The 26,020-nt window shown below is 43.4% G+C and overlaps 1 protein-coding gene across 1 annotated transcript in view; it reads left to right on the top strand.

The window, feature by feature from the left end:
• The first annotated feature begins 23,955 nt into the window (after positions 1–23,955).
• The window catches only part of FERMT2 (FERM domain containing kindlin 2), a 69,931-nt gene continuing 67,866 nt past the window's right edge, over positions 23,956–26,020 (top strand). Inside the window, exons 1-2 of the mRNA XM_082617415.1 lie at positions 23,956–24,094; positions 24,506–24,671. Coding sequence (XP_082473541.1) covers positions 24,515–24,671 — 157 coding nt within the window. The 5' untranslated portion in view covers positions 23,956–24,094; positions 24,506–24,514. The remainder of the gene's footprint in view (positions 24,095–24,505; positions 24,672–26,020) is intronic.

Raw genomic sequence — 26,020 nt, 5'->3', positions numbered from 1 at the left:
TAGTCTTTTAGAACTCAGCTCACCTCTCTCCTGCTGGGGCAATCCTGACACCTACACCCACACCTTTCCCCATTTGCACACGTGCGTGCCTTCCTAGGCTGGAGGACGCGCCTCTCACGCTGTCTCACACCACTTTACTTTCCTGCCCCCTGACTCCTGGATCATGATTCTTTTTTTTTTTTTTTTGCGGTACGCGGGCCTCTCACTGCTGTGGCCTCTCCCGTCGCGGAGCACAGGCTCCGGACGCGCAGGCCCAGCGGCCACGGCTCACGGGCCCAGCCGCTCCGCGGCACGTGGGATCCTCCGGGACCAGAGCACGACCCCGCGCCCCCTGCATCGGCAGGCAGACTCTCAACCACTGCGCCACCAGGGAAGCCCCTGGGTCATGATTCTTTTAAGGACTAGAGTTGACTGTTATTAATGGCTATATGCCCATAGTAGGTACTTCACATTTGTTGAATGCATGTCTCCAATGGTTTTAGGCTTTTGTTAAAAACTTGCATGTGCACTGGACTTCGCATAGGGGACTTGGATAAAGCTAGGACCAAGATAGAGGCATGTTCCTCTTCTCTCCCCATTCATCCACTACAAGAGCTGGAGACTTGGGAGAAAAGTCTGTTTCTCTTCCAGCATCTCTGAACTTCCCTCCTCCCCATGGAATGAAGACAAAACTCACCCCCCGCCCCGCCTTTAACATGTTCAACTCACCGCAAATTCCCTATGAGTAGGACCTGAGTTACTCAAGGTTTGGTGTTACATACTTTTAGGGTTTCTTTTTTTTTTAATTTAACTTTCTGAATAGGTAATACGTCCTCATGAGTCAAAACCAAAACGTATTAAAAGTTATATAGTGAAATGTCTCCCCTCATCCAACCAATGTTTCCATTAACCCAGTTCCTACCCTCCATATGTAACCACTTTTCTTAATTTCTTACATATACTTAGTTCCAGAATTGTTTAATGCAAATACAAGCAAATTTCAAATATACATTCTTATATTTCTCACTTCTTTACCAAAGCATGCCATACTTTTTTGAACTGTGTTTTGTTTTGTTTTGTTTTGTTTTTTACTTAACAGGTTTTGGAAACCTTTCCTTACCTGTTCATAACTTGTTTCCTCATTCTTTTGTACAGCTGAACAATATTCCAGTATGTGAATGCATCATAATTTACTTAACTAAACCTTTATTGATAGACGTTTGAGTTGCTTCTAGTCTTTTTTTGTAACACCTATAATGATGCACATTACAAATTTTTTTAATTTATTTTTTTGTATTGAAGTATAGTTGATTTATAATCCTGTATTTGTTTCAGGTGTACAGCAAAGTGATTCGGTTATACATATATCTATATATATATATCTATACTCTTTTTCATTTTTTTCCATTATAGTTTATTATAAGATAATGAATATAGTTCCCTGTGCTATACAGTAAATCCTTGTTTATCTATTTTATTTATAGTAGTATGCACCTGTTAATACCATACTCCCAATTTATCCCTCCCCTGCTTTCCCTTTGGTAAACATAAGTTTGTTTCTACAATAATGATGCACATTTAATCTAGACGTGATGCTATACTATTCAATGTATAATTCTTTTAACATTTTGACTTTGTACTTTATTTCAAGAAACTTTTTATCTGTGGGCCCATCAATACATGACATTTGCTAAAGAATACATTAAGGTTAAACCACAAATCAATGACCTGAAAAAGTTATTTAACTTTATGAGTTCATTTCTGGGCACTTATCCATAAGAATGTTGGACGACATAGCAGAGTATGAGTTCATTTCAATGGAGCAGGCAGTGCGTGTGTAAGCTTTGCAGTTTCTGCCAAGGTCATTTGGACAAAGGAGCATTCCGGGATTCCCCTTGGGAAAAATCTTAATCATTCTTGTACTTTTGATGATCAGTAATATTTTAATATTACTTGGGATGCTAATGTGTTGTATTCAGCAGAAGTTACAAAAAGAGGAAGGACTCAGTGTGTCCATCCAGAGCACCATAAGCCTTTGAAGGAAGGCATAATGCATCAGTGTCAAACTATGCTCATTCCAAAGGCTGAGAGGTCAGTTGTGGGTTCCCTGTCTACTGCCCAGTACAGAATAGACATGTGTGGGATTCTGTATGTTTATCCTGTACATACCTGCTGCTGTACAGACTGGTGTCCCACTTGGCCACAGGGCATTCCATCCAGCGGCTCCCTCCTATATGGCTGGTTGGCAGGATTGATTAATGAGGCGAGCCCTCAGGCATGGCACATGCTACATCTGCTGCAGGGCAGTGATGGGCTGGAAAGGGCCAATTGAGTATTACTAGAATTTACCAAAGGCTTGTAGCCACTCATTTCCTCAAAGAGAAGGACCGTGGGTCTTATGAAGCTACTCAGCCTAAACAATGTCTGAGCTTTAGACCCAACCTCAATATGAGACGCATCTCCCTTCAAGAAGGCTGGACCTCTGAGACAGAACCAACTGAGGACACTCAGTGGGGCCACACCACCCTCTGCCAAACCTTGCTTTGGGGCCTAGAGACCTAAACTCATCTAAAGCAGTGAGGTGCTCCATCTCCTTTATCTCTGTACATGTATATTTTATACTTTCCAAAGTGAAGGTCTTTTTCTGATTTAAGAAAATGAAACAAAAGAAAAAGATGAAGGTAAAATCAGAGGTCTAAATTAGAGAGAACTACTGCTGAAAAATATAGGTTTAAAGCATTTTTATGAATAGTTTTCACAAATCTTGGCTTTATTTTGACTGTGACCCTTCTGAACTCTTCTGAGCCTCTGGTAATGGAATTATATCTCTTTTATAGGTTTCTGGAACTCTCTCCAAGTAACTCATTCCGCCTCTTCCCACCTCACCAGTCATCAGGTTGGAAACCCTAAATTGGATGAACTACTCTATTCCATTTCTGATATTTATTAGGTAAGAATTTTTAATTATATTATGGTTTCCATGTGTGTTTATTTCCTGCCACAAGTCCTCAGTGAGCACTTATGAGTTCCCCTTCCAGTCACCTGGGGATGCATCAGTGAGCAAAACCAGTGAAATCATGTCTCTACCAATCTCTCCACTGAAGGGTGGAGTGGTACATAAATGGTTTTTTATGATCAATAGTTGAACACAAGTCAGTTTAATAAACTGGTTTCCAGTGCTTCTCAAGTTAAAATATGGTCCTGAAAGGTGAGCCTTTCTGTTAACTGCTTTCCCTTTTCTTCTTCCTCCTCCTTCAATTTTCCTAGACATCTCCTTGACCTTCCCCCAACACACACACACACACACACACCTGTCTTTGTAAACTTCCTGACTGAACCCTCATGCAATTGATTAATTAAAATTTTGTATTGTGACAATATTTGTATGTTTCAGTTATCTATTGCTGTGTAACAAACAGCCCCATGATGAAGAGGCTTAACATAACAGCCATTTTATTTGCTCAGGAGTCTGTGGATCAGGAATTTGGGCTGGAGTCAGCTGGTGGTCCTGCTTTATATAACTTTGGCTGGGCTCACTCATGGGACTGTGTTCAGCTGGGAGTTTGGTTGGTGCTGGAGTGTTCAAGGTGTCTTCAGGCCTGTCTCCACTGGTCTCCAGCAGAGCAAGGAAACTTCTTACATGACAGCTGACTTCCAAGATGGAAGACCAGCCTTGGGAATTGCACATCACTTCTGTCACATTTCATTGGTCAAAATAGCTCACAGAGCCAGCACAGATTCAAAGACAGAGGTAACATACACCACTTCTTGTTGAGGGAATGGCAAGGTCACGATGCAGAAGAGCATGTGGGAGGGGTGATAGCATTGCAGCCATCTTTGGAACCATGAGCTACTGTACAGACCTGTTTTATGTTAGCTGTTAATCCACTATAAACCATAGTTGTGGGCAGTAGTAATGAATCTAGTATTAGTTTATTTGTTTTCTCTCTGTGTCTGTCTGCTTTTTACTAATCAGTACCTCAGCTCTAAGGAGGTTTTGAACTATAATCCTGAGTTTCATGAGTGTCCATCAGTATTTTCAGCTCCAAGGCACAGGAGGTGATTCTGGCTAGCTTTAGCAGAAGGGAATTTTTGTTGGTTTACCAGTTAGTTCATAGAAGATAGGAAGGTTGGAGAACTAGACTTAGAACATGGACAGAACCTAAGGAAGACTGGGTGGAAGGCATATTCACGGTGACTCCACCATGACTTCTGGGCGGGGCACTGCTGCTGGCACTGCACACACTGCACAGTGGACACAGCTGCCATGGGGCTCTTACTGCCACTATGCCTGTGCCAAAGGCTTTGATTCTTTCTCTTATGGCTCCAAGTCCTAAGAACAATCAATTGCCCAGTCTATTTGCTCCCTCATTGACCGGGAAGTGGGGAGAGGGTCCTTTCCACTTCAAACGTTGGGGCTGAGGGTCAATAAATTGTCCTGATCTGACCTCTGCTACCTCTCTGACCTCAACCCCTATTCACTCTGCTGTAGCCTCAATGCAAAACACCAAGCGTGCTCCTGCCTCAGGGCATTTGAACATGCTATTTTCACATCTAAAGTGCTCTTTCCCAAATGTCTGCATGACTATCTCTCACCTTATTCAAATCTTTATACAAACATCATTTTCTCATAAGGCCTTCCAATAGCTATTCTATCTAAAATTGTAAGGCTTTACCCCACACTTCCTATCCCCTATCCCTGCTTTTTTTTTTTTTTCTTTTTTACTCTTAACTTTATCTAACATAGAGTTTGTATATATTTTCTTTCCCCCTAGGATATAAGCTCCACGGGGGCAATAATTTTAGTCTGCTTTGTTCAATATTGTGTCCCCAGCATCTAGAACAGAGGCTGGAAAATAGTAAGTGTTCAATAAATATGTCTTCCTTCAAATGAATGTAGAGCCAGTATCTACATGATCCCTTTGAAATCCCTTTGGAACACATTTGTTGTAAGGTTGACAATGATTCTTCTTAGAGTTTAATCCTCTTACCAGTATATCTGCCTAGAATATATTTTTCTCATTTTAATTTGTTATACAAGACAAAACGAAATTTTTTGATAGGTTAAAAATTGTTTAAATTATTGTTTCTTTTCCTTCAACCAGGCTTATCCCTCTGCCTAGAAGGAAATTAAATGAGTTAGACAAGGATCATTTATTATAAAACCATACCTTATGCTTTGTTCTCTTCTCAGCATTTCTAAATTGATATTTGGTTGATTTATTGCACTACTTTTCAGGGTATTGCCGCAAGCTTAATAGTTTTCAAGGTCATCCCTTTCATCCCTCATTCAGAAAGACATGAAGTTGGCCTTTTTCCAGTTTTCAGGAATGTATTAGTCCTCAGGAGCGGCTGCAAGCAAAGCAGCACCACTGTGACCTTAACTAATTCATGATGTGTCCCAGGAGGCAAACCATCAGGCCCTTCCCAGAGACTCAAATACATTGATAGTGTCCAAATAGTCATCAGTGAGCCAAAAACACGTACTGAGTATCTACTGAGTGCAAAGCTGTGCTAGCTGTTCCCTTTCTGTGGTTTGATGTCCGGCCTTCTCGTCAGTGGAGGAGTTCATCAAGCTCTGCCATGTGCACACTGGGCAAACAGGAAGCAGAAGGGAGAGGATCCAGCCGGCTTTAACAAGCGCTTCATGACATTTCACATTTGTGTCACTGGCAGGGGGCCCAATTTCAGTGGCCCTGTATCTGATGATAGGGTATTTCCCTCTTTGGATAATAATTGATGAACTCTCATTCATTCATTCATTCATTCACCGAACACATTCAAATAAATGAAATGTTTCAGTAAGTAGGATGATCTCTATATCCACAAGAAGAAATCACTTTAAACAGATGAGTTTTGGTGTTAGAAATTTTAATTTTTAAAACTACAGAAAATTACAACCGCTACAACAAAACCCATATTCCTACCAACCAGAATTAGTAACCATTACTATTTTGTCTTATTTTGTTTCCAGCCTTAAAAAAAAAGTCATACAGTGCATGACAGAAATTAGAATAATATCAAAGGGCTTACAGTAAAAAGTAAGTCACCTGCCCCCAGACCCCTGATCTTCTCCTCCGAGGCAACCCCTATTACAGGTTTCTTGTATTTCCTTACAAAGATATTCTATGCACATATAAGCCTATATGTAAATGTATTCTCCCTTTTTTGTATTCTCTCTTTTGTTCACAAATGGAAGCTCATAACATACAACACTCTGTATCTTAATTTTTTTCAATTAGTATATCTTGGAGACTGTTGAAACAGGAGAGTTTTAAGTCTAACATGAGAAAGTACTTTTTAGCTGCCATAATGATAAAATTCTGGAATGAGTCACTAAAACTGATAATATTAGTTTCAGCTCTCTCAAGCCACTTCCAGCACCACTCTGGTTGACATTCCTGAGAAGCTGACTCTGAAACAGAGACTAATGTGCAGGAATTTCACTGGGAAGTGCTCTTGGAATCAACACCTATGGAAGAGAAAGGAAGAGGGAAAAAAGCAGAAACAAACAAAGAGAAAGTTTGGGTTGCAATGCAGTCTCAGCTAAGGCCTCATGTCCCCTTGGGGGGCTGAAGCTGGAATGGCCTTTCCAAGTTGTCCTAATTCAGGAAGGAGTCCAGGCCTTTATAACTCACATCAATCATTCATGGAATTCAGATGGCCCTGGGGAGGGTGTGACCATGGTTTACATGGTCTCCCCAGCTAAGACAATTTCCAGGGAAGGTCGACAGCTAAGGGCTATCTGCCAGTGGCACTCCCAAAATAGGGAGGAATAATTTCTTCATCCCTGAAGGGGCATCTGGGGAAAGCATCATAATATCTACTATTTAAAAAAAAGCAGTTCTTATTTCTAAGACTATATGCCACAGTATTTAGGAGTGAAATTTCATAATATGTAGAGTTAGCTTTCAAATGGTTCCAGAAAATATATTTGTGGGAGTGTGAGAAAGAGAAAGAGATAAAGCAAATTTACAAGATGCTAACAATTAGTGAATCTAAGCAAAAGATATATGCGTATTCATAGTACTGTTCTTGCAATTTCTCTATGGCATAAGTGACATAGTATAAGAGCTTGTACCTGGAACCCAAATGCTAGAACTAGGTGACATGACTTGTTAAAGGCAGATTTTATAACTATCTAAGGTAATTATGCTAGAGTTTCATGGTGACATGACTGGGGAGTACAAAAAACTTGGTGAGCGCCCCCTCAGGTCTTCTCCCAACTTTCAGACCTCATTCTGGATAGGAAGGATTTTCCACCAACACAGACATGCCTTTAGTAAAAGGATAGTGGGGAAATTTGAGAAGACTTGCTCTCTGCACATCATTGTAAAGAAAAATACCCAAAACTTAACAAGTAAAACAGAAAGTACTGGGTGCCCTTTCAATATTCTACTAGAGCGTTATCTCTAACAAGACTGCCTAACAAGGCTGATTGTGTAGGAAATGTAATTTTGTTTGGTTGACCATTTACTGTTGATCAGAGCCTAGGCTCTGTAAAGTTAAATATTAACATAGAAAATTGATAATGATTTTTGCCCAGTCAATAAGATAACCTCAAAGATTATGGTTTTACTGCCCTTAGGACATCTACCAGTTTTGTATCTAATTTTGCCATCTTATTCCAGCATTCTTTTTTTCACCAATCCTATATATCAGCTTCCTAGATCCCCTCTGGATCAATTTCACCATCGTACTGTTTCCTTCATTAATAAGTTAAATAAATTTTTAACATATGCTTATTATACATTTATATAAAAGTCAAGTTTTTGAAAATTATACTGTGACCTCCCACAGACTGCCATCTCTTAGTATCCTTTGTAAAAAATGCATTCCTTTTGCTTATCACCATAAATTCTCTTATTAGAATTTATAGATCAGAATGCTCTTTTACACCAAGGCTTCAACCCTGTCCTCCATGGGATGACTCTGAGGGAGTTTTCTGTGCCTTACCACTGACAGCATTCTCCTTGAGACATGTAGTTTATTCCTCTCCCCCAAGTACTTTAGGGGACCTAAAACTCCACTAGGCCTGCAAAAAAAAAAACAAAAACAAAAACAAAAAACAAAAAAAACTCTAGACAGTCAATAAAATCAGCTGCACAACTATATTACATAAAAAGAAAATAATACAATACAAACAGCAACATTAGCATGAGTTATATGAGAGACAAAGAGTTACTGTGCAGGTGTAGGAACTGGCCAGGCTGTGCTGTTCTTTACATCCGTCATCCGCTCTGCCTGGGCTGAGCTTTGTTCTCATTGCCCAGGGCCCCTGCCATGCCAGTTGTCACCCTTGAATTAATACAGCTGTAATAAGGTTATTGTTATTTTTGTCATCACTTAAAAGCATAGTTGTTAGAGTTTAGAGGTGTTACTTCCTTTAAAAAATAAGAATAATCTTATATGAAGTGCCTACAGTAGTCAAATTCATAGAGTCAGAAAGCAAAACAGTTACTAGGGACTGGGGTTGGGGGGAATGGCAAGTTAATGCTTAATAGTACAGAGTTTCACTTTGGGAAGATGAAAAAGTTCTGGAGACAGATGTGGTGATAGTTGCACAACAATGTGTATGTACTTAATGCTACTAAACTGTATGCTGGAAATTGGCTAAAATGGTCAATTTTATCTTATGTATATTTTACCACCAAGAAGTCACTACTAAAAAGAGTTAATTTTAAAAAAAGAATGAGACTACAAGTAGAAAATAAGTTCATATAGATAAGGATAGAAAAAATGATAGGTGTTCATAAAATAAATGGTTAGAGGTATTAATTTCATTGAAGAGACTAAAGGAATAGATTGCCTACTGGGAAATTGTTGGTATACTTACACCATATTTGAAAATTTTATCTTCTCACAGAGGGGAAATAATCTCCATGAGAACAAGATGAAATTTTAAAATTTGGGTTGATTACTGGAAACACTCCCTGTCTAGGAGATAAATATTGAATTATGAAATGGTCTCCTCAGGGAAATTGTGAAAGTCATCATCCAAAATATTAAAAATTAAATCAGATAAAACATTAGATAGGCCTAATGTAGGAAATGATCCTGTTCTGGTTTTGGGGAGACAGACTGGAAGACTTGTTGGGGCTTTTCTATTATTTATTTGAAAGGTTCTGCCAAGAAGCAAACCCCACGTGCTCAGTTTCAGGCATAAGCTCTGAAATTGCTCTTCAGAGTTCCTGAAAAAAACAAGTATTTTCATAGAGGTTGGAGGTAGGGTTTGAGTCCTTTTTTGAGTGTATTCGTCTAGAGACCTAGGCGTGCCCAGATCCTGCACTGCCAAGCATCCTTCATGCTCAGTTGGCTCGACCACATGAAAACAAAGAACCAAGTGCAAAGTGAAGTTGTCCTTCATTAATATCTGAGCAAGCACTTCATACTCCCACAGAGAGGGAGGGAGTCTCTGGCTGGATTGGAGAATGTAGCTTCTGCTTAAGGTCTAAGTGAGGTCTCATTTCTTTCTCCCAAATAGGAGGAGCCTGAGTCTCTGGAAGCCATATAGAATGGAAGAGAGGAGGCACGGAGCCTGCCCCAGGAGGAGGATACCTACCGTGCAAAAGATGCTGGATAGAGGTTCCAACTTTAACATACAGTAAACTTGCCTGTTAACAAAACTGCCCCAACTCATAATCTAAACTACAAATTAACAACTCCTCCCTTGGGGCATGCAGGCAACAGAGATGGGCAAAGACCTAAAGCTGTGGGGAGAAGGGGGATGTGTCCTTTCCCATTTTTCTCACACACAAATGTAAATTATTTATGAAGGCTGATTCTCAGGAATGCAAAATTATTTAATATGTATTCATATGTTCACCTCCTGTAGAAGTGTGAAAGCCAATGGAAGCCTTCAATGAAAAGCCTTTATAGGCTTTGAGGATGGATGCCTGGGAATATTGTGATTTGAAATTGAAAGTCTTATTACAGAAGGAGTCGTTTCTATAGTTAGAATAGGAGGACAAATGTTTTGGTTGGAAAGGAAATACTTTAAAAGATAAACTTGGACCAAACTAAGGGAGAGTCATAGTATTATGTGGAGAACGTCATTGTCCTAAACATGAAATGAAAAATATTGAATTTTATGAAAGGAGAGAGAAGGAGACTAGAAGGAATGTAAATGAAAAATATGTTGAAATGTAGGTGACAGAAAACCTGAGAATTTCTCAGCTAGCCCTTCAGCAAGTTATGAATGAAAGGGTACTATCCATTCATTGTCATTCATTCGACAGACATTTACTGGGTGTCTATTTTTGTGCCTGGCACTGGCAGGTGTTGAGGATAAAACAGGGTGGGATAGACAGTGTTCCTTCAAGGTGGGGATGCATACATTAACCAAAGAATCACACAAATATCTAATTATAAACTGTGGAAAGTGCTATGATGCAAAAGAGGAGGGCTTAAAAAGAGCATGTGGCAGAGTGAACTGATTTAGTTTGGGAGTAAAGGAAAGCTTCCCTTACATGGGGTATCTGCACTGTGTATCCTAGTTTGCATTTCCCCAAAAGCAGACCCTAAGACAAAGATTTGGGCACAGGTGACTTATTTAAGAGTTGATTCTGGAAAGCTCTGTGAATGAGTAAGGAAAGGAAGGAAAACCATTAATGAGCAAGTTGCCACTATGAGTAACCAGGGTTCAGTTCTCCCAGGGACCCTCTGGGAGACTTTGTGGAACATCCTTAAGAACGCCTCATGAAGGGGTGTGAGGCTGGGATAGTTATCCACCCACTCCCGTTCCTCACTAGTTAAGGGTCACTCCAGGGGTGTTCAATTCTCAGCACTTGCAGCCACCCCCTTAAGCAGAGGGACATAGGAAGCTTATACAGACACTACAAGCCAGTGGTTCTCAAATCATCCGAATCACCTCGAGGACTGAATAAAACACAGATTGCAGGGCCACACCGCAGAGCTTCTGATTCAGTAGGTGTGGGGTGGGGCTGGAGAACGTGCATTTCTAACAAATTCCCAGACGATGCTGATGCTGCTTGTTCAGGGATTACACGTTGAGAACCACTGCTCCAGACCAGCCATGGGGCAGAGCATCAGCAGTATCCGCCACATACTAAGAACTAAGGGATCATAGGCGCTAAGTAGACAAAGGGTGAGAGGGAAGCTAGGGTTATTCAGGTAGAGAAAACCCTCTACAAAGACCCTGAGGCTGGAGGGAGTCTGTGTGGCTAGACCACTGGAAGGTAGTGCCAAAAGGGAGAGAGCAGAATGAGACGAGGCTGGCAAAGTGTGTGGGGGTCAGATGAGTCAGGGCCTGGGGCGTGGGAAGGATGTTGTTCTTCCTAAGAGAAAGGCAAATGCTTCAAGTGGTTTTAAACAGGGGAGGGAGCCCATCAGATTTGCATTCTGGCTACAGTGCTGAGAACATTAGAAGGAGCAAAGGCGGTTGTGAGGACCCCTGTAAGCTTCTATTGCAAATCCAGATGGGACACGATGGTGGCTTGGATTAATGTGGTGGCAGTGAAGATGGAGAGAGGTAGGTGCATCTAATAAATACATAGGAGAAAAAAGTCAACAGAACTTGGTGACGGATTAAGAAGAGGAAAGAGAAAAGGAATGAAACTGGGTCATTTGTAGAGACATGGATGGACTTAGAGACTGTTGTACAGAGTGAAGTAAGTCAGAAAGAGAAAAACAAGTATCGTATATTAATGCATATATGTGGAATCTAGAAAGATGATACAGATGAACTTATTTACAAAGCAGAAATAGAGACACAGGCTTAGAGAACAAACGTATGGACACCAAGGGGGGAAGGTCGGGGGTGGGATGAATTGGGATACTGGGATTGACATATATACACTACTGATACTATGTATAAAATAGATAACTAATGAGAAACTACTATATAGCTCAGGGAACTCTACTCAATGCTCTGGGGTGACCTAAATGTGAAGGAAATCCAAAAAAAGAGAGGATATACATATATGTATAGCTGATTCACTTTGCTGTACAGTAGAAACTAACACAACATTGTAAAGCAACTATACTCCAATGAAAATTAATTTTAAAAATTAATAAAAAAGAAGAGGAAAGAGGGGAAGAATGCATAAAAGATGACTCCAAAGTGTCTGGTCTGTACAGTTGAATTGATGAATCTCACTGGCAAGAGAAGACCCAGGTTTCACTTGTGTGCATGTTCAGTTTGAGGTCCTTGTGGCACATCCAAGTAGAGATCTGGAATGAGCAATTAGGTATAGAACACTGGTGCTCAGAGAGTACTCTGGGCTGGTGATTTAATTTGGGATTTATTAACATGGAGCTGGTGTTTGAAGCCATGGGTCAGGGTGAGACCCCAGAAAGAGGTCCTTGCATGAGAAGAGAAAGGGGTTCAGAAAGAACCTCAAGGACTCCAACAAATCATGAACATGATGAGGAACATAAGCCAGCCAAGGGGTCTGAGAAGAAGCAAGGAAGGGCCAGGAAAACATGTTGTGACAGGAGGCAAAGGAAGTGTTGCAAGGCAGAGGTGATTGCCAGTGTTAAGAGTGGCCAAGAGGGCTTCCCTGGTGGCACAGTGGTTAAGAATCTGCCTGCCAATGCAGGGGACATGGGTTCGAGCCCTGGTCCAGGAAGATCCCACATGCTGTGGAGCAACTAAGCCCGTGCGCCACAACCACCAAGCCTGAGCTCTAGAGCCCGTGAGCCACAACTGTTGAGCCTGCGTGCCACAACTACTGAAGCCCACGCACCTAGATCCCGTGCTCCACAACAAGAGAAGCCACTGCAATGAGAAGCCTGCACACCACCACGAAGACCCAATGCAGCCAAAATAAATAAATAAATAAATTTATTTTAAAAAAAAAGAATGGCCAAGAAATCAAGTAAGATGAGGGTTAAAAATGCCTTTGAGGGCTTCCCTGGTGGTGCAGTGGTTGGGAGTCTGCCTGCCAGTGCAGGGGACACGGGTTCAAGCCCTGGTCTGGGAGGATCCCACATGCCACGGAGCAACTGGGCCCGTGAGCCACAACCGCTGAGCCTGCACTTCTGCAGCCTGTGCTCCACAAGAGAGGCCGCGATAGTGAGAGGCCCGTGCACCGCGATGAAGAGTGGCCCCCGCTCGCCGCAACTAGAGAAAGCCCTCACACAGAAACGAAGACCCAACACAGCCATAAATAAATAAATAAATTTATTTTAAAAAACTGCCTTTGAGTTTAATGACCTGGAGGTAATTGTGCCCCCAACATGAGCCACTTCATTGGAGGTAGAAACAAGGATGAAGTGGGTTCCATAGTAAGAGAGTAGCAAGGAAAGGAAGACAGTGAGTATATAGACAATGTTCAACATGCTTTTGAGAAGTTTTGCTCTCTGTGAAGGGGAGGAGAGCAGCTAGGGAGACTGTGAGGTCCAGGAAGGCTTCCTGACCTGTTCTCTACCGGCCTTTCAAATGTTGGGAAAGACTTGAGTGTATTAAAATGCTGATGACAAGTCTCTGGTTTAAGGAGAGAGTTTGAAGACCCTGGAGAGGCATAATTGAGAATTGATGAATTAAGAATAGGAGGAAGTGGGATGTGGGACACAGGTGGATTAGCTTTTGATAAGAACATGGATGTCTCTTCTGCCTAATGGCAACAAAAGAGGAGAGGGCACCTTGTGCTGCTGCAGGCAGGAGGGAAGATTTGTAATGTAAGTCAAGGCAGTTCTACCCTGATGGCTTCATCATTCACTCTGAGATAGGAGATGAAGACGTGGGAGAGTGAGGAGGGAGGCTGGGATGGAAGGGGCCAGTGTTGACTCTTCAAGGACAGTGGAGAAGATTGGAGAATGACTTTTTTTTAAACACTGGAGAAAAAAATTATTGCTTGAATTCAAACTGATTTTCTCAAGTGGACTCTCCTTGTATGAGGATGAGGACAGCATCTATCTACATTGATACACTTGTTTATAGCTCAAAGACCAGAGGCACCATGCTACTAAATATGCATGTGGCTCCAAGAAACCCATCAGTATTTATATGTGATGTTTATACTTTTGGTTCTAATGGTCTTCTAGAGTGTACGTTTCTTGGAGGCTTGGATCTGAGATGTACATCTGGGATCGTCTGGTTCACTACATTTCACTCTTTCATTGTTTCCACAACCTTTTATTGAGCACTTGCCATGTGCCAGGCACTGTGCTAGATGCTGGTGGGCTATGGCGGTACACAAGGCAGAGGAGGGCAGGTGGCCACAGGGACCTCCATTCCCATGGACTACAACACGAATGGTGCCCACGTGCATTGCGATGCAGTTGGAAGTTTCCTCCCTTCAAGGAGGTTACATTCTAATGGCAGAGGGGAAGGCTGGGTGGGAAGGAGACAAATAAGCAAACAAACAAGATAATTTCAAATTTTTGATAAATTTTATTGAAGAAAAAAAGCAGATGAGGAATTAGAAAGTAACTGGGCAGTAGAGGGCGGGGGCAAAGGCTACTTTAATTGTGTGTCCAGGGAAAGCTTTTCTGAGTTGATGACATTGAGGCTGAGAAAGACAGAGTCATGGAAAGAGCCAGGGAAAAGCCTGGGGGCAGGGGAGTGGCAAACACTAAGACAGAAGAGCCAGGAGGACTGTCTGACTGGAGACAGTGAGTGGGAGGTCAGCAAGGTAGGTTGGTCTTGGCCTGGTGAAGCCTTTTAAGACACCGTAAGGAGTTTCGATTTTATTCTAAGCACAGTGGAAAGCTGTTGATATTTCTAAGAGAAGAGTAGGGGCTTCCCTGGTGGCGCAGTGGTTAAGAATCTGCCTGCCAATGCAGGGGACGCGGGTTGGAGCCCTGGTCCAGGAATGCCGCAGAGCAACTAAGCCCCTGTGCCATAACTACTGAGCCTGTGCTCTAGAGCCCATGAGCCACAACGACTGAGTCCACATGCCACAACTGCTGAGCCTGCACGCCTAGAGCCCGTGCTCCGCAACAAGAGAAGCCACTGCAATGAGAAGCCCACGCACCGCAACGAAGAGTAGCCCCCGCTCACCACAACTAGAGAAAGCCCACACACAGCAACAAAGACCCAATGCAGCCAAAAATAAATTAAAAAAAAAAAAGTAAATGTTGTGATTTACATATTTAAAGGATCACTGTAGGTACTGTGTAGGAAATGGACTGGAGAGGGGAAGAGCAGAGAGACAATTTAGGACGCTATTGAATAAATAATACAAGTGAGAAGACAGTGGCCAGGACCAGGTGGGTGATGGTGGAGATGTAAAGAAGTGGGTGAATTTGGGATATATTGTAGAGACAGACTTAGCATGAACTGAGTCACTGGAGGAGGGGTGGTGAAGGAATGTGGGAAACCAAGGCTGACTCCCAGTTTTTTAGGCTGAGCCAGTGGATGCATGATGGTGTCATTTACTGAGATGGTGAACACTGGAGTGGGAATAGATACTGTAGGAAAGTCAGTCTCATGTTGCACAGGTTAGTTTGAAATATCTATTACACATGGATCTCCAGGTCTAGAGCTCCAAGAACAGGTCTGGGCTAGAGACCTGGAATCGTCAGCATAGAGACAGTATTTAAAGTCTCGAGGCAGAAGGAGGTAGGCTAGAGAGAGAATGCATATAGAGAAGGAAAGAGGTCCCAAGCTGGGTCCCCTACCTACCATGCTGAATTTAGAGATTGGCTAGGGGCAAAGGATCCAGCAAGGGAGACTGAAAAAAGAAGACAGAGAGGTAGAAGAAAGAGTCCAAGAGGAGCGAGCATTCAGAAAGAGCAGACGAGCATTTAGAAAGAGCAGACAGCATCAAACGCTGCTGAGAGGTCGAGTGAGAAGAGGCTGGAAAAAGCACTGTGAGTTTTGCAACAGAGAGGCCATTAGTTTCAGTGGAGTGGTGGAAACAGAGACCAGTTTGGGGGTGAGTTAAAAAGTAATTTAGACTTGAGGAAGTAGAGATGTTGCATATAGATATTTCATTTGAGTGGTTTTAAGTTCAAAGGGACCATAGCAGTAACGGGTAGTGCAGGGATGTATGTCATCAAGAAAGACATTTTTCTTTCTTTCTTTAAATGGGAGATGGTAGAGTCTGTTTATATGGTGATGGCAATGATCTAGAAAGCAAGGCGAGAATTATATGAAGCAGGAAAAACTGCTGATGCAGGAATAGGTGGCTACCTCCAAGAGTGCTGTCCTAAAGAAAGGATGGGGTCCCAAAATGAAGAGTTTAGCTTTTAATAGATGCATTTTTTTCCATTTGCTCCTTAAGTTCACATTGAAATTTATGTTGAATTTGGTTCAAGGGAGAGAAAAGATTTGCAGTGACACCTCCCAGGCACCAGGTGGTGATGTTCAGCTGAGGTCAATCCTCTGTCACCTGAGTACCTGCCTAGGAGCAAGCTGATAAAAGGCACTTTTGTCCTTCCAGGTTGAACTGAGTTGGCCTTAGGGCAACTGGAATTGTAGGTGACTTTCTGGTTTGGCTCTTTTAGTGGAATTGCAACTCCTGGTCTGGGAAGAATAGAGGGTTTATGCATTTGAAGAGGACATTGTGATACAAGAACAAAGGATAGGGAGCCTTTCTCAGAATGAGGGCTGGGAGTAAGCAGTTTACCTGCCAGGAAAAACAGGGAGGAACTTGCTAGACTGTAAACAACACTGAATATCTGGGAGGAGTCTAGTGTGTTCATTAACAAGGAAACACTAATCTAGTGGGAGTTTCTGCTGTGTTGCAGGAATTGACTGCATGAAGGCAGCTCTGGGGGTTGGCCTCGTTGGCCTGTGGCCTTCCAGTGACTTACACGTGATGACTGTACAGTCCCCAGGCCAGCTGATCCCCAGCAGCACCTATGGGCCAGGCAAGTTGGCATCTGTGCTGTTAACACTGGTTTTCCCTTGTGAGCCTCTGAATCTCTGTCTTCGTTGTACTGAAATAATCTCTTAATCACATCCTTCCTTTCTTACATCCTGGCCCTAATCTGACCTCCTGGGATGGGAGCAGCACAATAACTCAGCCAGCCCCACCCTCTTACTGCCTAAGATAAACATTATTTATTTAAATATGTTTATGCGCTGATTTGTTGTATCCTTTGGTGTGTTTCCACACTTATAAGATGGTCCCAGGGCTTCCCTGGTGGCGCAGTGGTTGAGAGTCCGCCTGCCGATGCAGGGGTCATGGGTTCATGCCCCGGTCCGGGAGGATCCCACATGCCGCGGAGCGGCTGGGCCCGTGAGCCATGGCTGCTGAGCCTCCGCGTCCGGAGCCTGTGCTCCGCAGCGGGAGAGGCCACAGCGGTGAGAGGCCTGCGTACCGCAAAAAGCCTTCCAATAACCCAATTCTATCCTTGCAACCTGGTGTGTCTTTCTTCTGTCTTGGCAAGGGCTGCTCCTCTTCCCCCCTGAATCTTTGGCATGATCCCAGATAATCCTGGAGGGAATCCTGGTTTCAATGTTAAGCAACAATTTCCCCCTTACATCTTCCATAGTCTTTACGAATGCTTAGGTCTCCTTTGTTTCAAAAAAGCATCTTTGCTCCTGTGGCACCTCCAAGTCACCATCCTATTTCTTGCTTTCCTTTCATTGATAAACTTCCCTTTTCTTTAGCTCTTTGAACTCTGTCTTTGGTCGGTCAGCTATAAAGTGGTCTCTGCAAGGTGAACAATGATTTTCACCAGCCTTGTGTTCTTAAGCACGTCTATTCTCCTGGACTTCTCGGCATCATTTGATACTACTGACCACCTTTCCTTCTTGAAATGGTTTCTTTCTTTCTTTGTTTTGGCTTGTCTGACACTGTACTTACCTGATTGTTTTCCCGCCCCTGATCCTTTCTTCTGTTGCCTTAGATGCCTCTTCTTCCAGCTTCTGCCTTTGGGGAGCAGTTCCCCAAGGGCCAGTCTCATTTTGGGGGGTTGAGCCATCCATGAAGGCTCACCTCTTTGTTAATGATTTTTCTCTGTGTGATCTGATCCTCTCACAAGATTGCCAGGCTTATTTATCTAAAATGTTTCCACTGCGATATACAGCTTTCACCGCAAGTTCAATATTTCTTTTTTTAAAAGCCTCATCTTTCCCTTGGTCCCTGAAATCAGCTCCTCCCAATTTCCCTTTCCCAGTTCAGTAACTCCACTGTTTTTCCTGGTCACCCAAACGTGAAAACTTTGAAGGATTTATGACCTTCTGTTTTCAGACCTCGGTTTTAATTCCACTTCTTCCATGTACCAACTGTGTGGCTTAGAACAAGTTATACAACCAGATAATCACTCTGGCTATCAGTTAACTCACATTAAATAAAGATAATAATAAAAACTCAAGGTTGTTGTGAGGAACAAGTAAAGTGTCCTGCATAGCACTTAGAATGTCAAAAATGCACAAAAGCTTTTGATAATAGTAACTTTTTTGAAATTTCCTCCATCTCCCACCCCCTATTACTTACCTCATCAGCCAAAGGCTTTTTCTTACGTCTAAGTTATGAACAGATTCCAAGCCTACCTTCTGAATTCTAGTCCCTTGCTCTTCCAATCTATCATGCATATTTTTCTTGGATGAATCTTATTTGAACATTGCTTTCATGATGCTTCTACTATGTGCCAACTTTTTAATGGCTCCCCATTTTCTATCTCAGACTCTAAATTCCTGTCCTCCCTAGTCAGCCTCACTCCCTGCTCACTCTTCCTCAGAGCACCTCCTGGACATGTCTTCCTCTCTTCTCCCTGGCTGGTGATCATGCCATGCTCACTTCTGCCTCATGATTTCACATATCACTCCCCTGGAAAGGCCAAACTCCATCTACTCCTTCATATCTGCTTAGATTTATCTTCTTCATAAAACATTCCATGACTGCATTGATGACTTTCTTTCAGAGGCTAGGTTATCACAATCTTCAAAGTGGGTCTGTACTTCACAATTTAGTCCTTAGAGTAATAGAGTTTTTCTCCCTTCTGATTTTTTAATGAATCGCTAAAAAATACCTCTATATGAATATTAATAATAGTCAAAAGATGGAAATAACCCAAATGTCTTTCATTCATCACTTGAAATACACTTGGGTTGTTTCCACCTTTTGGCTATTATTAATATTTGCATATAAGTATTTGTGTGGACATATGTTTCCAATTCTCCTGGGTATATACCTAGGAGTAGGATTGCTAGGTTACATGGTAACTCTATGTTTAATGTTCTAAGGAACTGCCAAATTGTTTTTTGAAAACAGCTGACCATTTTGCATTCCCATCAGCAATGTATGAGGGTTGTAATTTCTCTACATCCTAGCCAATTTGTTACTGTCATCTTTTTTTTTATCATATCATTTTAGTGGGTGTGAAGTGTTAGCTCATTGCAGTTTTGATTTGCATTTCCCTGATGCCTAATGATGTTGAGCATCTTATTATGTGCTTATTGGCCATTTGCACATCTTCTTTAGAGAACTGCCTATTCAGATCATTTGCCCATTTTTAATCGGCTTGTTTTTCTTCTTATTGTTGAGTTGTAATAGCTCTTTATATAGTCTAGATATAAGTCCCTTAAAAGATAAATGATTTGCAAATATTTTTTCCTATTCTGTGGGTCTTTTCACTTTTTTTTTTTTTTTTTTTTGGCTGCAGTACTTGGCTTATGGGATCTTAGTTCCCCGACCAGGGAATCAAACCTGGGGCCCCCTGAAGTGGAAGTGTGGAGTCCTAATCACTGGACTGCTAGGGAATTCCCTCCTTTTCACATTTTTGATGCTGTCCTTTGAAATACAGGCATTTTTGACTTTGATAAAATCCAACTTAGTTTTTCTTTCATCATTTTGGCTTTGATGTCCTATCTAAGAAGCCATTGTTGAATCCAAGGTCACAAAGATTTACTTTTATGTTTTCTTCTAAGAATTTTATAGTTTAGATCTTACATTTAGGTCTACAATCCGTTTTGAGTTGATTTTTGTATATGGTGTAAGGCAGCAGTCTAATTTAACTCTTTTTGCATATGGACATCCTTTCTGGTGTTTTAAATATGTCTCCTGTATTAGATAGATGTTCCTTAAGCGCTTGTGGCGTGTGCTATACATCGACACATGTGTCTCAGTGCCCTGCACTGTGCTACGCACACAGTGAGCTGCCTTGTTTGTGTGTTTGTGTGAATCGTTCATATTTTTGTCAGAGGCAGAACATTTCACAAGATGACGTGGTGCTCAAAAATTGTTTTCTAAGTATCACCCAGCATGGTTTTCTACGAAAAGCTTTCTATAATCTAGACCAGTAAATGCAAGCAGTGCATTTCTTTCCCCTTGAAGTAGAGATTTCATTGTTATCTGAGAGGCTTTCTTTAGATGTGTGTCAAAACAGCCCCACTCCGAAGCAAGTCTTCCTTGCTGCTCAGTTTGCCAGGCCTTTTCTTTTTGTTTACCGTGAGTATCCACTTCTATCAAAAAAGTGGCCCCTGCAACCTTCCTTCCTATTCTTAGTTCACACTCCATGCTCCTTGATTTCTACCTCCTTAGTAGCTTTACCAGTGGGCTCCATTTTTGGTAATCTCTGAGACAAACAGGAATTCTGCTCACCTGGTATTTGACAGGAATAGTTCATTACATTTCATCTTGCTGGCCTCATATGGCATTTTTACGTGCATTTTAAACTACCCTTACACATTCACACTCACACAAACCTTCCCTTATGTTCTCCTCTCCCCCAACCTCTCTTTCTTTCAAACTCAGTGGTTATATTTTGTATTAACCTTTTAAGAATATAAAGCACAGTTTAAGTAGGCTCAGAGAAAAAGCTGAAGTCAACCTGCGGATAACCAAGCCGGAGGGAGGGCTGCATTAGACGGCTGATCTGTGAGGTATCATTTGGTCTAAACCTAAGCCCAGTGCTTGGTACCTTATTTGGATATTGCTGCTTTCAATGCTTGAGCTGTTCTTCCAAACACTGGAGTTCTCGGCTACTTTTCAGTATGATGTAAGTACCAGAAGTATTGCATTGTCTTAGAGGTTCTAGTGGGGGATTTCAGATAAGATTCCACATCTGAACACACTGGGAAACGTTAGGTGGAAGTAAACATCTAAGAAATGCACTTGATAATCTACAAAAAAATCCCGTTTCAGAGATTCAAGTCTGACTCTTCTTTAATCTTCAAAGCAATCAACAGCTTGAAATACTCAAAAAGAAGGCCTAAAGGGACCAGCTGCACCCATCTCAGCCTAACTATTCCTCCAGTGGTTCCTTCAGAGGGTCACTGCCTTCCTGTGCTTTATACTGCTCAAACACAAACTGCTGACTTTCTAAAGCTAGTAAAGTCTCTTATAAAGATATAATTAAGCTGTTTCCAATGCTAAGAAATGGGGCTGGTATTTGCAATATTAACATCTCCCCTTCCCGCTCCCCGTCCCTTATGTAGGGATCATTCACAGAAGTGGGCAGCAGTCAGAGTAGTGGGCACTGTGGAGGGAGGTTGTTCAGAAAGTAACTCACTGGAGAGTCAGAAAACAAGAACTAGAATGTGGAAACTGAGCATTAAAAGGGTTTCTGAGACACGACAGTTGGCTTCGACAAATTTGTCTGAAGAAAAGGGAATATTCAGAAAGGACATGGATATTTTGGGTCCTATAAAGGCATGTTTGAGAAGCCATAGTCATTCAGAGCTTACTGGAGCACTTGTAAAGGTTGTTAAGGTACAGTTCTTAGCCTCATTCCTGGCTCTATTTGAAATTTCTAACCCTCCACTTCCCACCTTTTTTTCCTGTTGTTTTTTGCCTTTTATAATGTATGCTATCTCACAGTTTATGCATCTTATACATTGCCATAAGTCTTTGGGGGATAAGGTGTGGAAATACACCGCACAGATTTAAAAGCCAGGATTTTCCCCAAAGTGAAATCTCTCTCTGGGGCAGACCTAGTGTTTTCTTGACATTTGTGTTGATTTGGTACCAGCATGTTTTCCGTTTTCTTTGTGCCAAGCTATTTGTGAATCTGTGGGCAACGCAAAGAATTTGAAGTCCCTGCTCTCAAAGTACTCACGTTTTATTTGGGGATATTAAAAAACACAAAAGGAAACCTCTGAAAGTCCTGTCCAGGTGTCCAGCAGCTGCTCTATCAGTTGTGTCTATCATTGTGAAGGTAATGGCATGCCCAGAGAAATCGAGATGCTGGATGCAATTAAAGCCGGCGACAGACAAGTCCTGAATGCAAAGCTTTGGAGTTTTCAGAAAATAAAGAATAGAGGAAAAAAAAATCTCCTGATCTCAACACCCAGAGAGCTTCTTAACATTTTGGTGTATTTCCTTTCAGTATTTTTTCTCTGAATATTTAGGACTAGATACGCTTGTGATTTTACAGCTGCATGTACAGTTCTGTACAGTTTTTTTTACCCTAACAAGCTATTCTCTATTTTATTAAAAACATTTTCCTATATATTTCCAACACCATAATTTACATAAACATTCCCTCCTCTCAGGAAGTTCATACTGCTTCCAAGTGCACTATTTAGACCCTCTATGAGTAGAAATGATTGGAGAGTGGAGAGACTACAGACTCGAGGCATCAATTTCTCCATGATGACGAGCTGAAAATACTGTAGTGGTTTTCCCTATTTTTGATGCCAAACCTCTGGCATCTTGACTAAATTTCGCTGCTTTTCTTTCACTCCTTTATGGGTCCCACCCCTTACTTGAGGCCTCTAACCTCGTTTCCCAACTGTGTTGCTTGAACACAGGGTTATTTGCAGGGGGGAGGGGGGGAGGTCCGTCTTTTTGACACAGTTCAAGAAGACTTCGAGACTTTTAAAACTGGGGTCTTTTGTGGGATCTGGGATATCTTATCTGCATCTTCCTGACCTAAATTCGTCGAGCCATTCATTTTCCAGCGAGGCAATTTCCCCGGCTGGCTGTTTCTGACGGAGCCCTCGCCACAGAGTGTGCCAGTAAAAGGGGGAAGTGGAAGTAAAGTGGGAAGCAGGAGGACCGTTCTCCATCACTGGTCAGTCTCCACAGGTAACATTCTTTAGTTCTTCCCGTACCTGCTGGCACCGGTCCAGAGCTATTAAAATTCCTTCAAGGTGTGGCCCAGGGTGCGGGTGAGGATGTATATCCATCTAAATGCCTTAGTAGGCTGTTAGTGCTAAATTGCATATAAAAATACACAAATACATACAACGAGTTGAAAAGACTGGAAAAAACAGTTTCCGAGTAAAACTCACTGCCCTGATTTTTTTCCCCCTCTAACAAGCGCATCGTAGGACCTAAATGACTCACTTCTGGTTGGAGCTTCCGAATGGGTTAAGAGCGCAAGCAAACTCTTGGGAGTCCAGTAGGAGTTGCTGATTGTGCCGGACATTGCTTGCAAAGCAATTTTTGTGGTTCATCTCCCTCCGGATTTTCTCATTCTTTTATTGGAGGTTCACGGAGCTGGCCTGGGTATTTACTTTTTAAAGTTTTTACGTCCCCAACCCTCTGCCTCCAGCTCCCAGAGTGCGGCCCCTCTCACCGCCCTGAGACTTTTGGGCTCGCTCCAGGCAAGGGAAGGGGGCGGGGGGACTTTGTTCCCTGCAAACGACATTGCCCTGGGAATTTCCTGTGGCCGTTTCTCACGGACGAGCCCCCTCCGCCGGCTGGAAGCGCCGACACCCACCGTCGCGAGCCCTCGCTGAGCCAGAGACGCGAGCGCGGAACCCAGCGCCCGGCGCCCATCCGCGCCCCGGTGCTAGGCAGCTGCGCTCCCGTGGCTCCCCCTCCTCAGGTCCCGCCGCCGAGAGCCCGGATGTTGGATTCAATCCCTACGCCGGGTCCTTCATTTCCATAAAAGGGCAGCCGCACGGCGGGGCAGAGATTGCTGCCGCCGAGGGCGCCCCCGCCTCCCCCGCACTGCTCGCTCCCCCGTCGCGCGCCGCCCCGCCCCCAGCCCGGGAGTCCGCGCGGCCTCGGCCCCGAGTGCGGCCGCAGGGGACGCGGGGGGAGGGGCGAGGCGGCGGGACCCGCTGCGTGCGCCTTGGCGGGGCGAGGGGGAGGGAGCCGGACTCGGACTGAGGGGGCGGGGAGAGAGGGGTGGAGCGCGGAGGGAGAGGCGAGGGGCCGCGACGACCGGACTCCATTAGTCGCTCCGGCTGGGACGCAGCGTTTCGCCCGCAGAGAAGGGGACCCGCCGCCGCCGCCGCCGCCGGGCGAGCCTTCGCCCCGCGCCTGTTGCCGAGCGAGCCCCGGGCCGGGAGCGCGAGGAGCGCGCGGTGAGGGGCCGGGCTCGGCGGGGACTGAGGGGGAGCGCGGGCGGGGAGGAGGACTGAGGATTCCGCAGGCGGCGTCTCCCGAGCCTGGGTGCGGCCAGCAGGCGGGCAGGTGAAGCCCGCCGCGGTCCGCTAGGCGAGGGCCGCTAGGCTGGGGCCGCGCGGGGCGGGCGGCGCCGTGTCCGCCGAGGGCCGCCGTGGGGCGGGAGCGCGGGGCAGTCGCTGGGAAGGGGCGCGGGGCGCAGGATCCTGCCTGCAGCTGGTCTCGCCGCCTCTCTCCCGAACTTGGGTTCGTGCGGAAACCCTCGCGTTCTCCGCCTTCTCTCACCTCGCGGCCGACTCTGCGAGTTCGGTGGGATTTGCCTGCCTTTGGGGGAGTGACGCTGACGAGAGCCATTTCCTCCGTGCTTGCAGGAAGGAGCCATGGCTCTAGACGGGATAAGGATGCCAGATGGCTGCTATGCGGATGGGACGTGGGAACTTAGCGTTCATGTGACGGACCTGAACCGCGATGTCACCCTAAGAGTGACCGGGGAGGTGCACATTGGAGGGGTGATGCTCAAGTTGGTGGAAAAACTCGGTGAGTAGCATCCCGGCCGCGTCAAAGTAACGACTACCCAGACTGGGCGCGGGGTTGGGGGGGTGACTTAAGGCGGGAGGACGGGTGGATTTTGGAAATCTTGCTTGGCATCCCGTAAATACTTTTTTTAAAAATGTAAGCTCTTTCAGTATTTAAGCAAATAGACCTTTTCCCCTTTGAATCTTGTTTTGTATCGTTACTCTGAAATTTTCGTAATGTGGTGATTCCAGCCTCCCGATTAATACGCTCAACTGCGTAGTAAAGGGAGAAGATTCCTTAATTCTTTACACTTGCGATTTCACATTAAAAGAAATGAGAAGAGTGCGCAAGTGAATGTTGAGAGGGTTATATTACAGGGTTTGTGGTTATCAATTACTTATCTTCAGTGTACCTGGATGTTGGTGACGTTTGGTATTGAGGATGATGCAAAATCTATTTAAGAATAAATTCTACTGGAAATTGTTCAACTTTGGCGCTGATATGAAGGTCTTGTAGCTGTACTACTACGTGATGGAGTATATTAAAATGTTGCAGTCATCCACTCTTAGAAGGGGTAGAGCAGTGTTTGACTACCTATAGTAGTCCGTGCTTTAAGTTATTTCCCGCGTTCGATTTTATATAAATAACAAGCTGGTGCAAGAAATTTGTTTTAAAAAGCAGACATTATTGAACTTATTCGAGATTGACATATTTGCTTAGGTACAAATATATTGATTTAAAGCTGTTGATTGATTTAAAACTGACTCAGTCTTAAATAATAGGGTATCCAACAATGTGAAGTGTAAGAAAACTTTTCAGTACACATTTGTGATGAATGAAACCATTTTCAGCTGGAAGAATCAACTAAAATGATTCAATAGATGCTTTTATCACAAGAGAAATGCTTGGAGGACTGTTCCTGAGCTTTAATGGGCCATTTGTTTGTAATACAGGTTCTGAAAAGTGGAAATGCATGGCATTATCTTTTTACGCTTTGTGTGTTTGTCTCTTTAAAACACAGCATTCCTTCTTCTGGCCATTCTGGAAAAGTAGAGAAGTAGTTATTTATCAGGAAATGTATTTCTTACCAAGGGATTAGTATATACCTACCACATCAACTTACCGAAATAGTGCTCCAATGTAATTTGCAGTGTAAGACAGCATTCATTTAGTTGGGCCTTCTTTGGATTCCTGCAGGAAGTTTAATTATTGAAGGACCATAAAGAAGCTCCTTGCAGGGTAGCGTCCTCCTTAGGACTGTGCATTGTTTGGTTCTCTGAGACATAACCCAGGACAGAGCCCCCCTGGGTGGCCCTTTGAAAACGAGATTTTGCTGTGTGTTTATCCACTTAACTGTTGGTTAGCATTGT

This window comes from Mesoplodon mirus, assembly GCF_964341445.2.
Source record: "Mesoplodon mirus genome assembly, chromosome: 4".
In the NCBI taxonomy this organism is placed as follows: domain Eukaryota; kingdom Metazoa; phylum Chordata; class Mammalia; order Artiodactyla; family Ziphiidae; genus Mesoplodon; species Mesoplodon mirus.
Note: the sequence above shows the minus strand (reverse complement) of the source record. Positions and strands in the feature narration are given on the sequence as shown.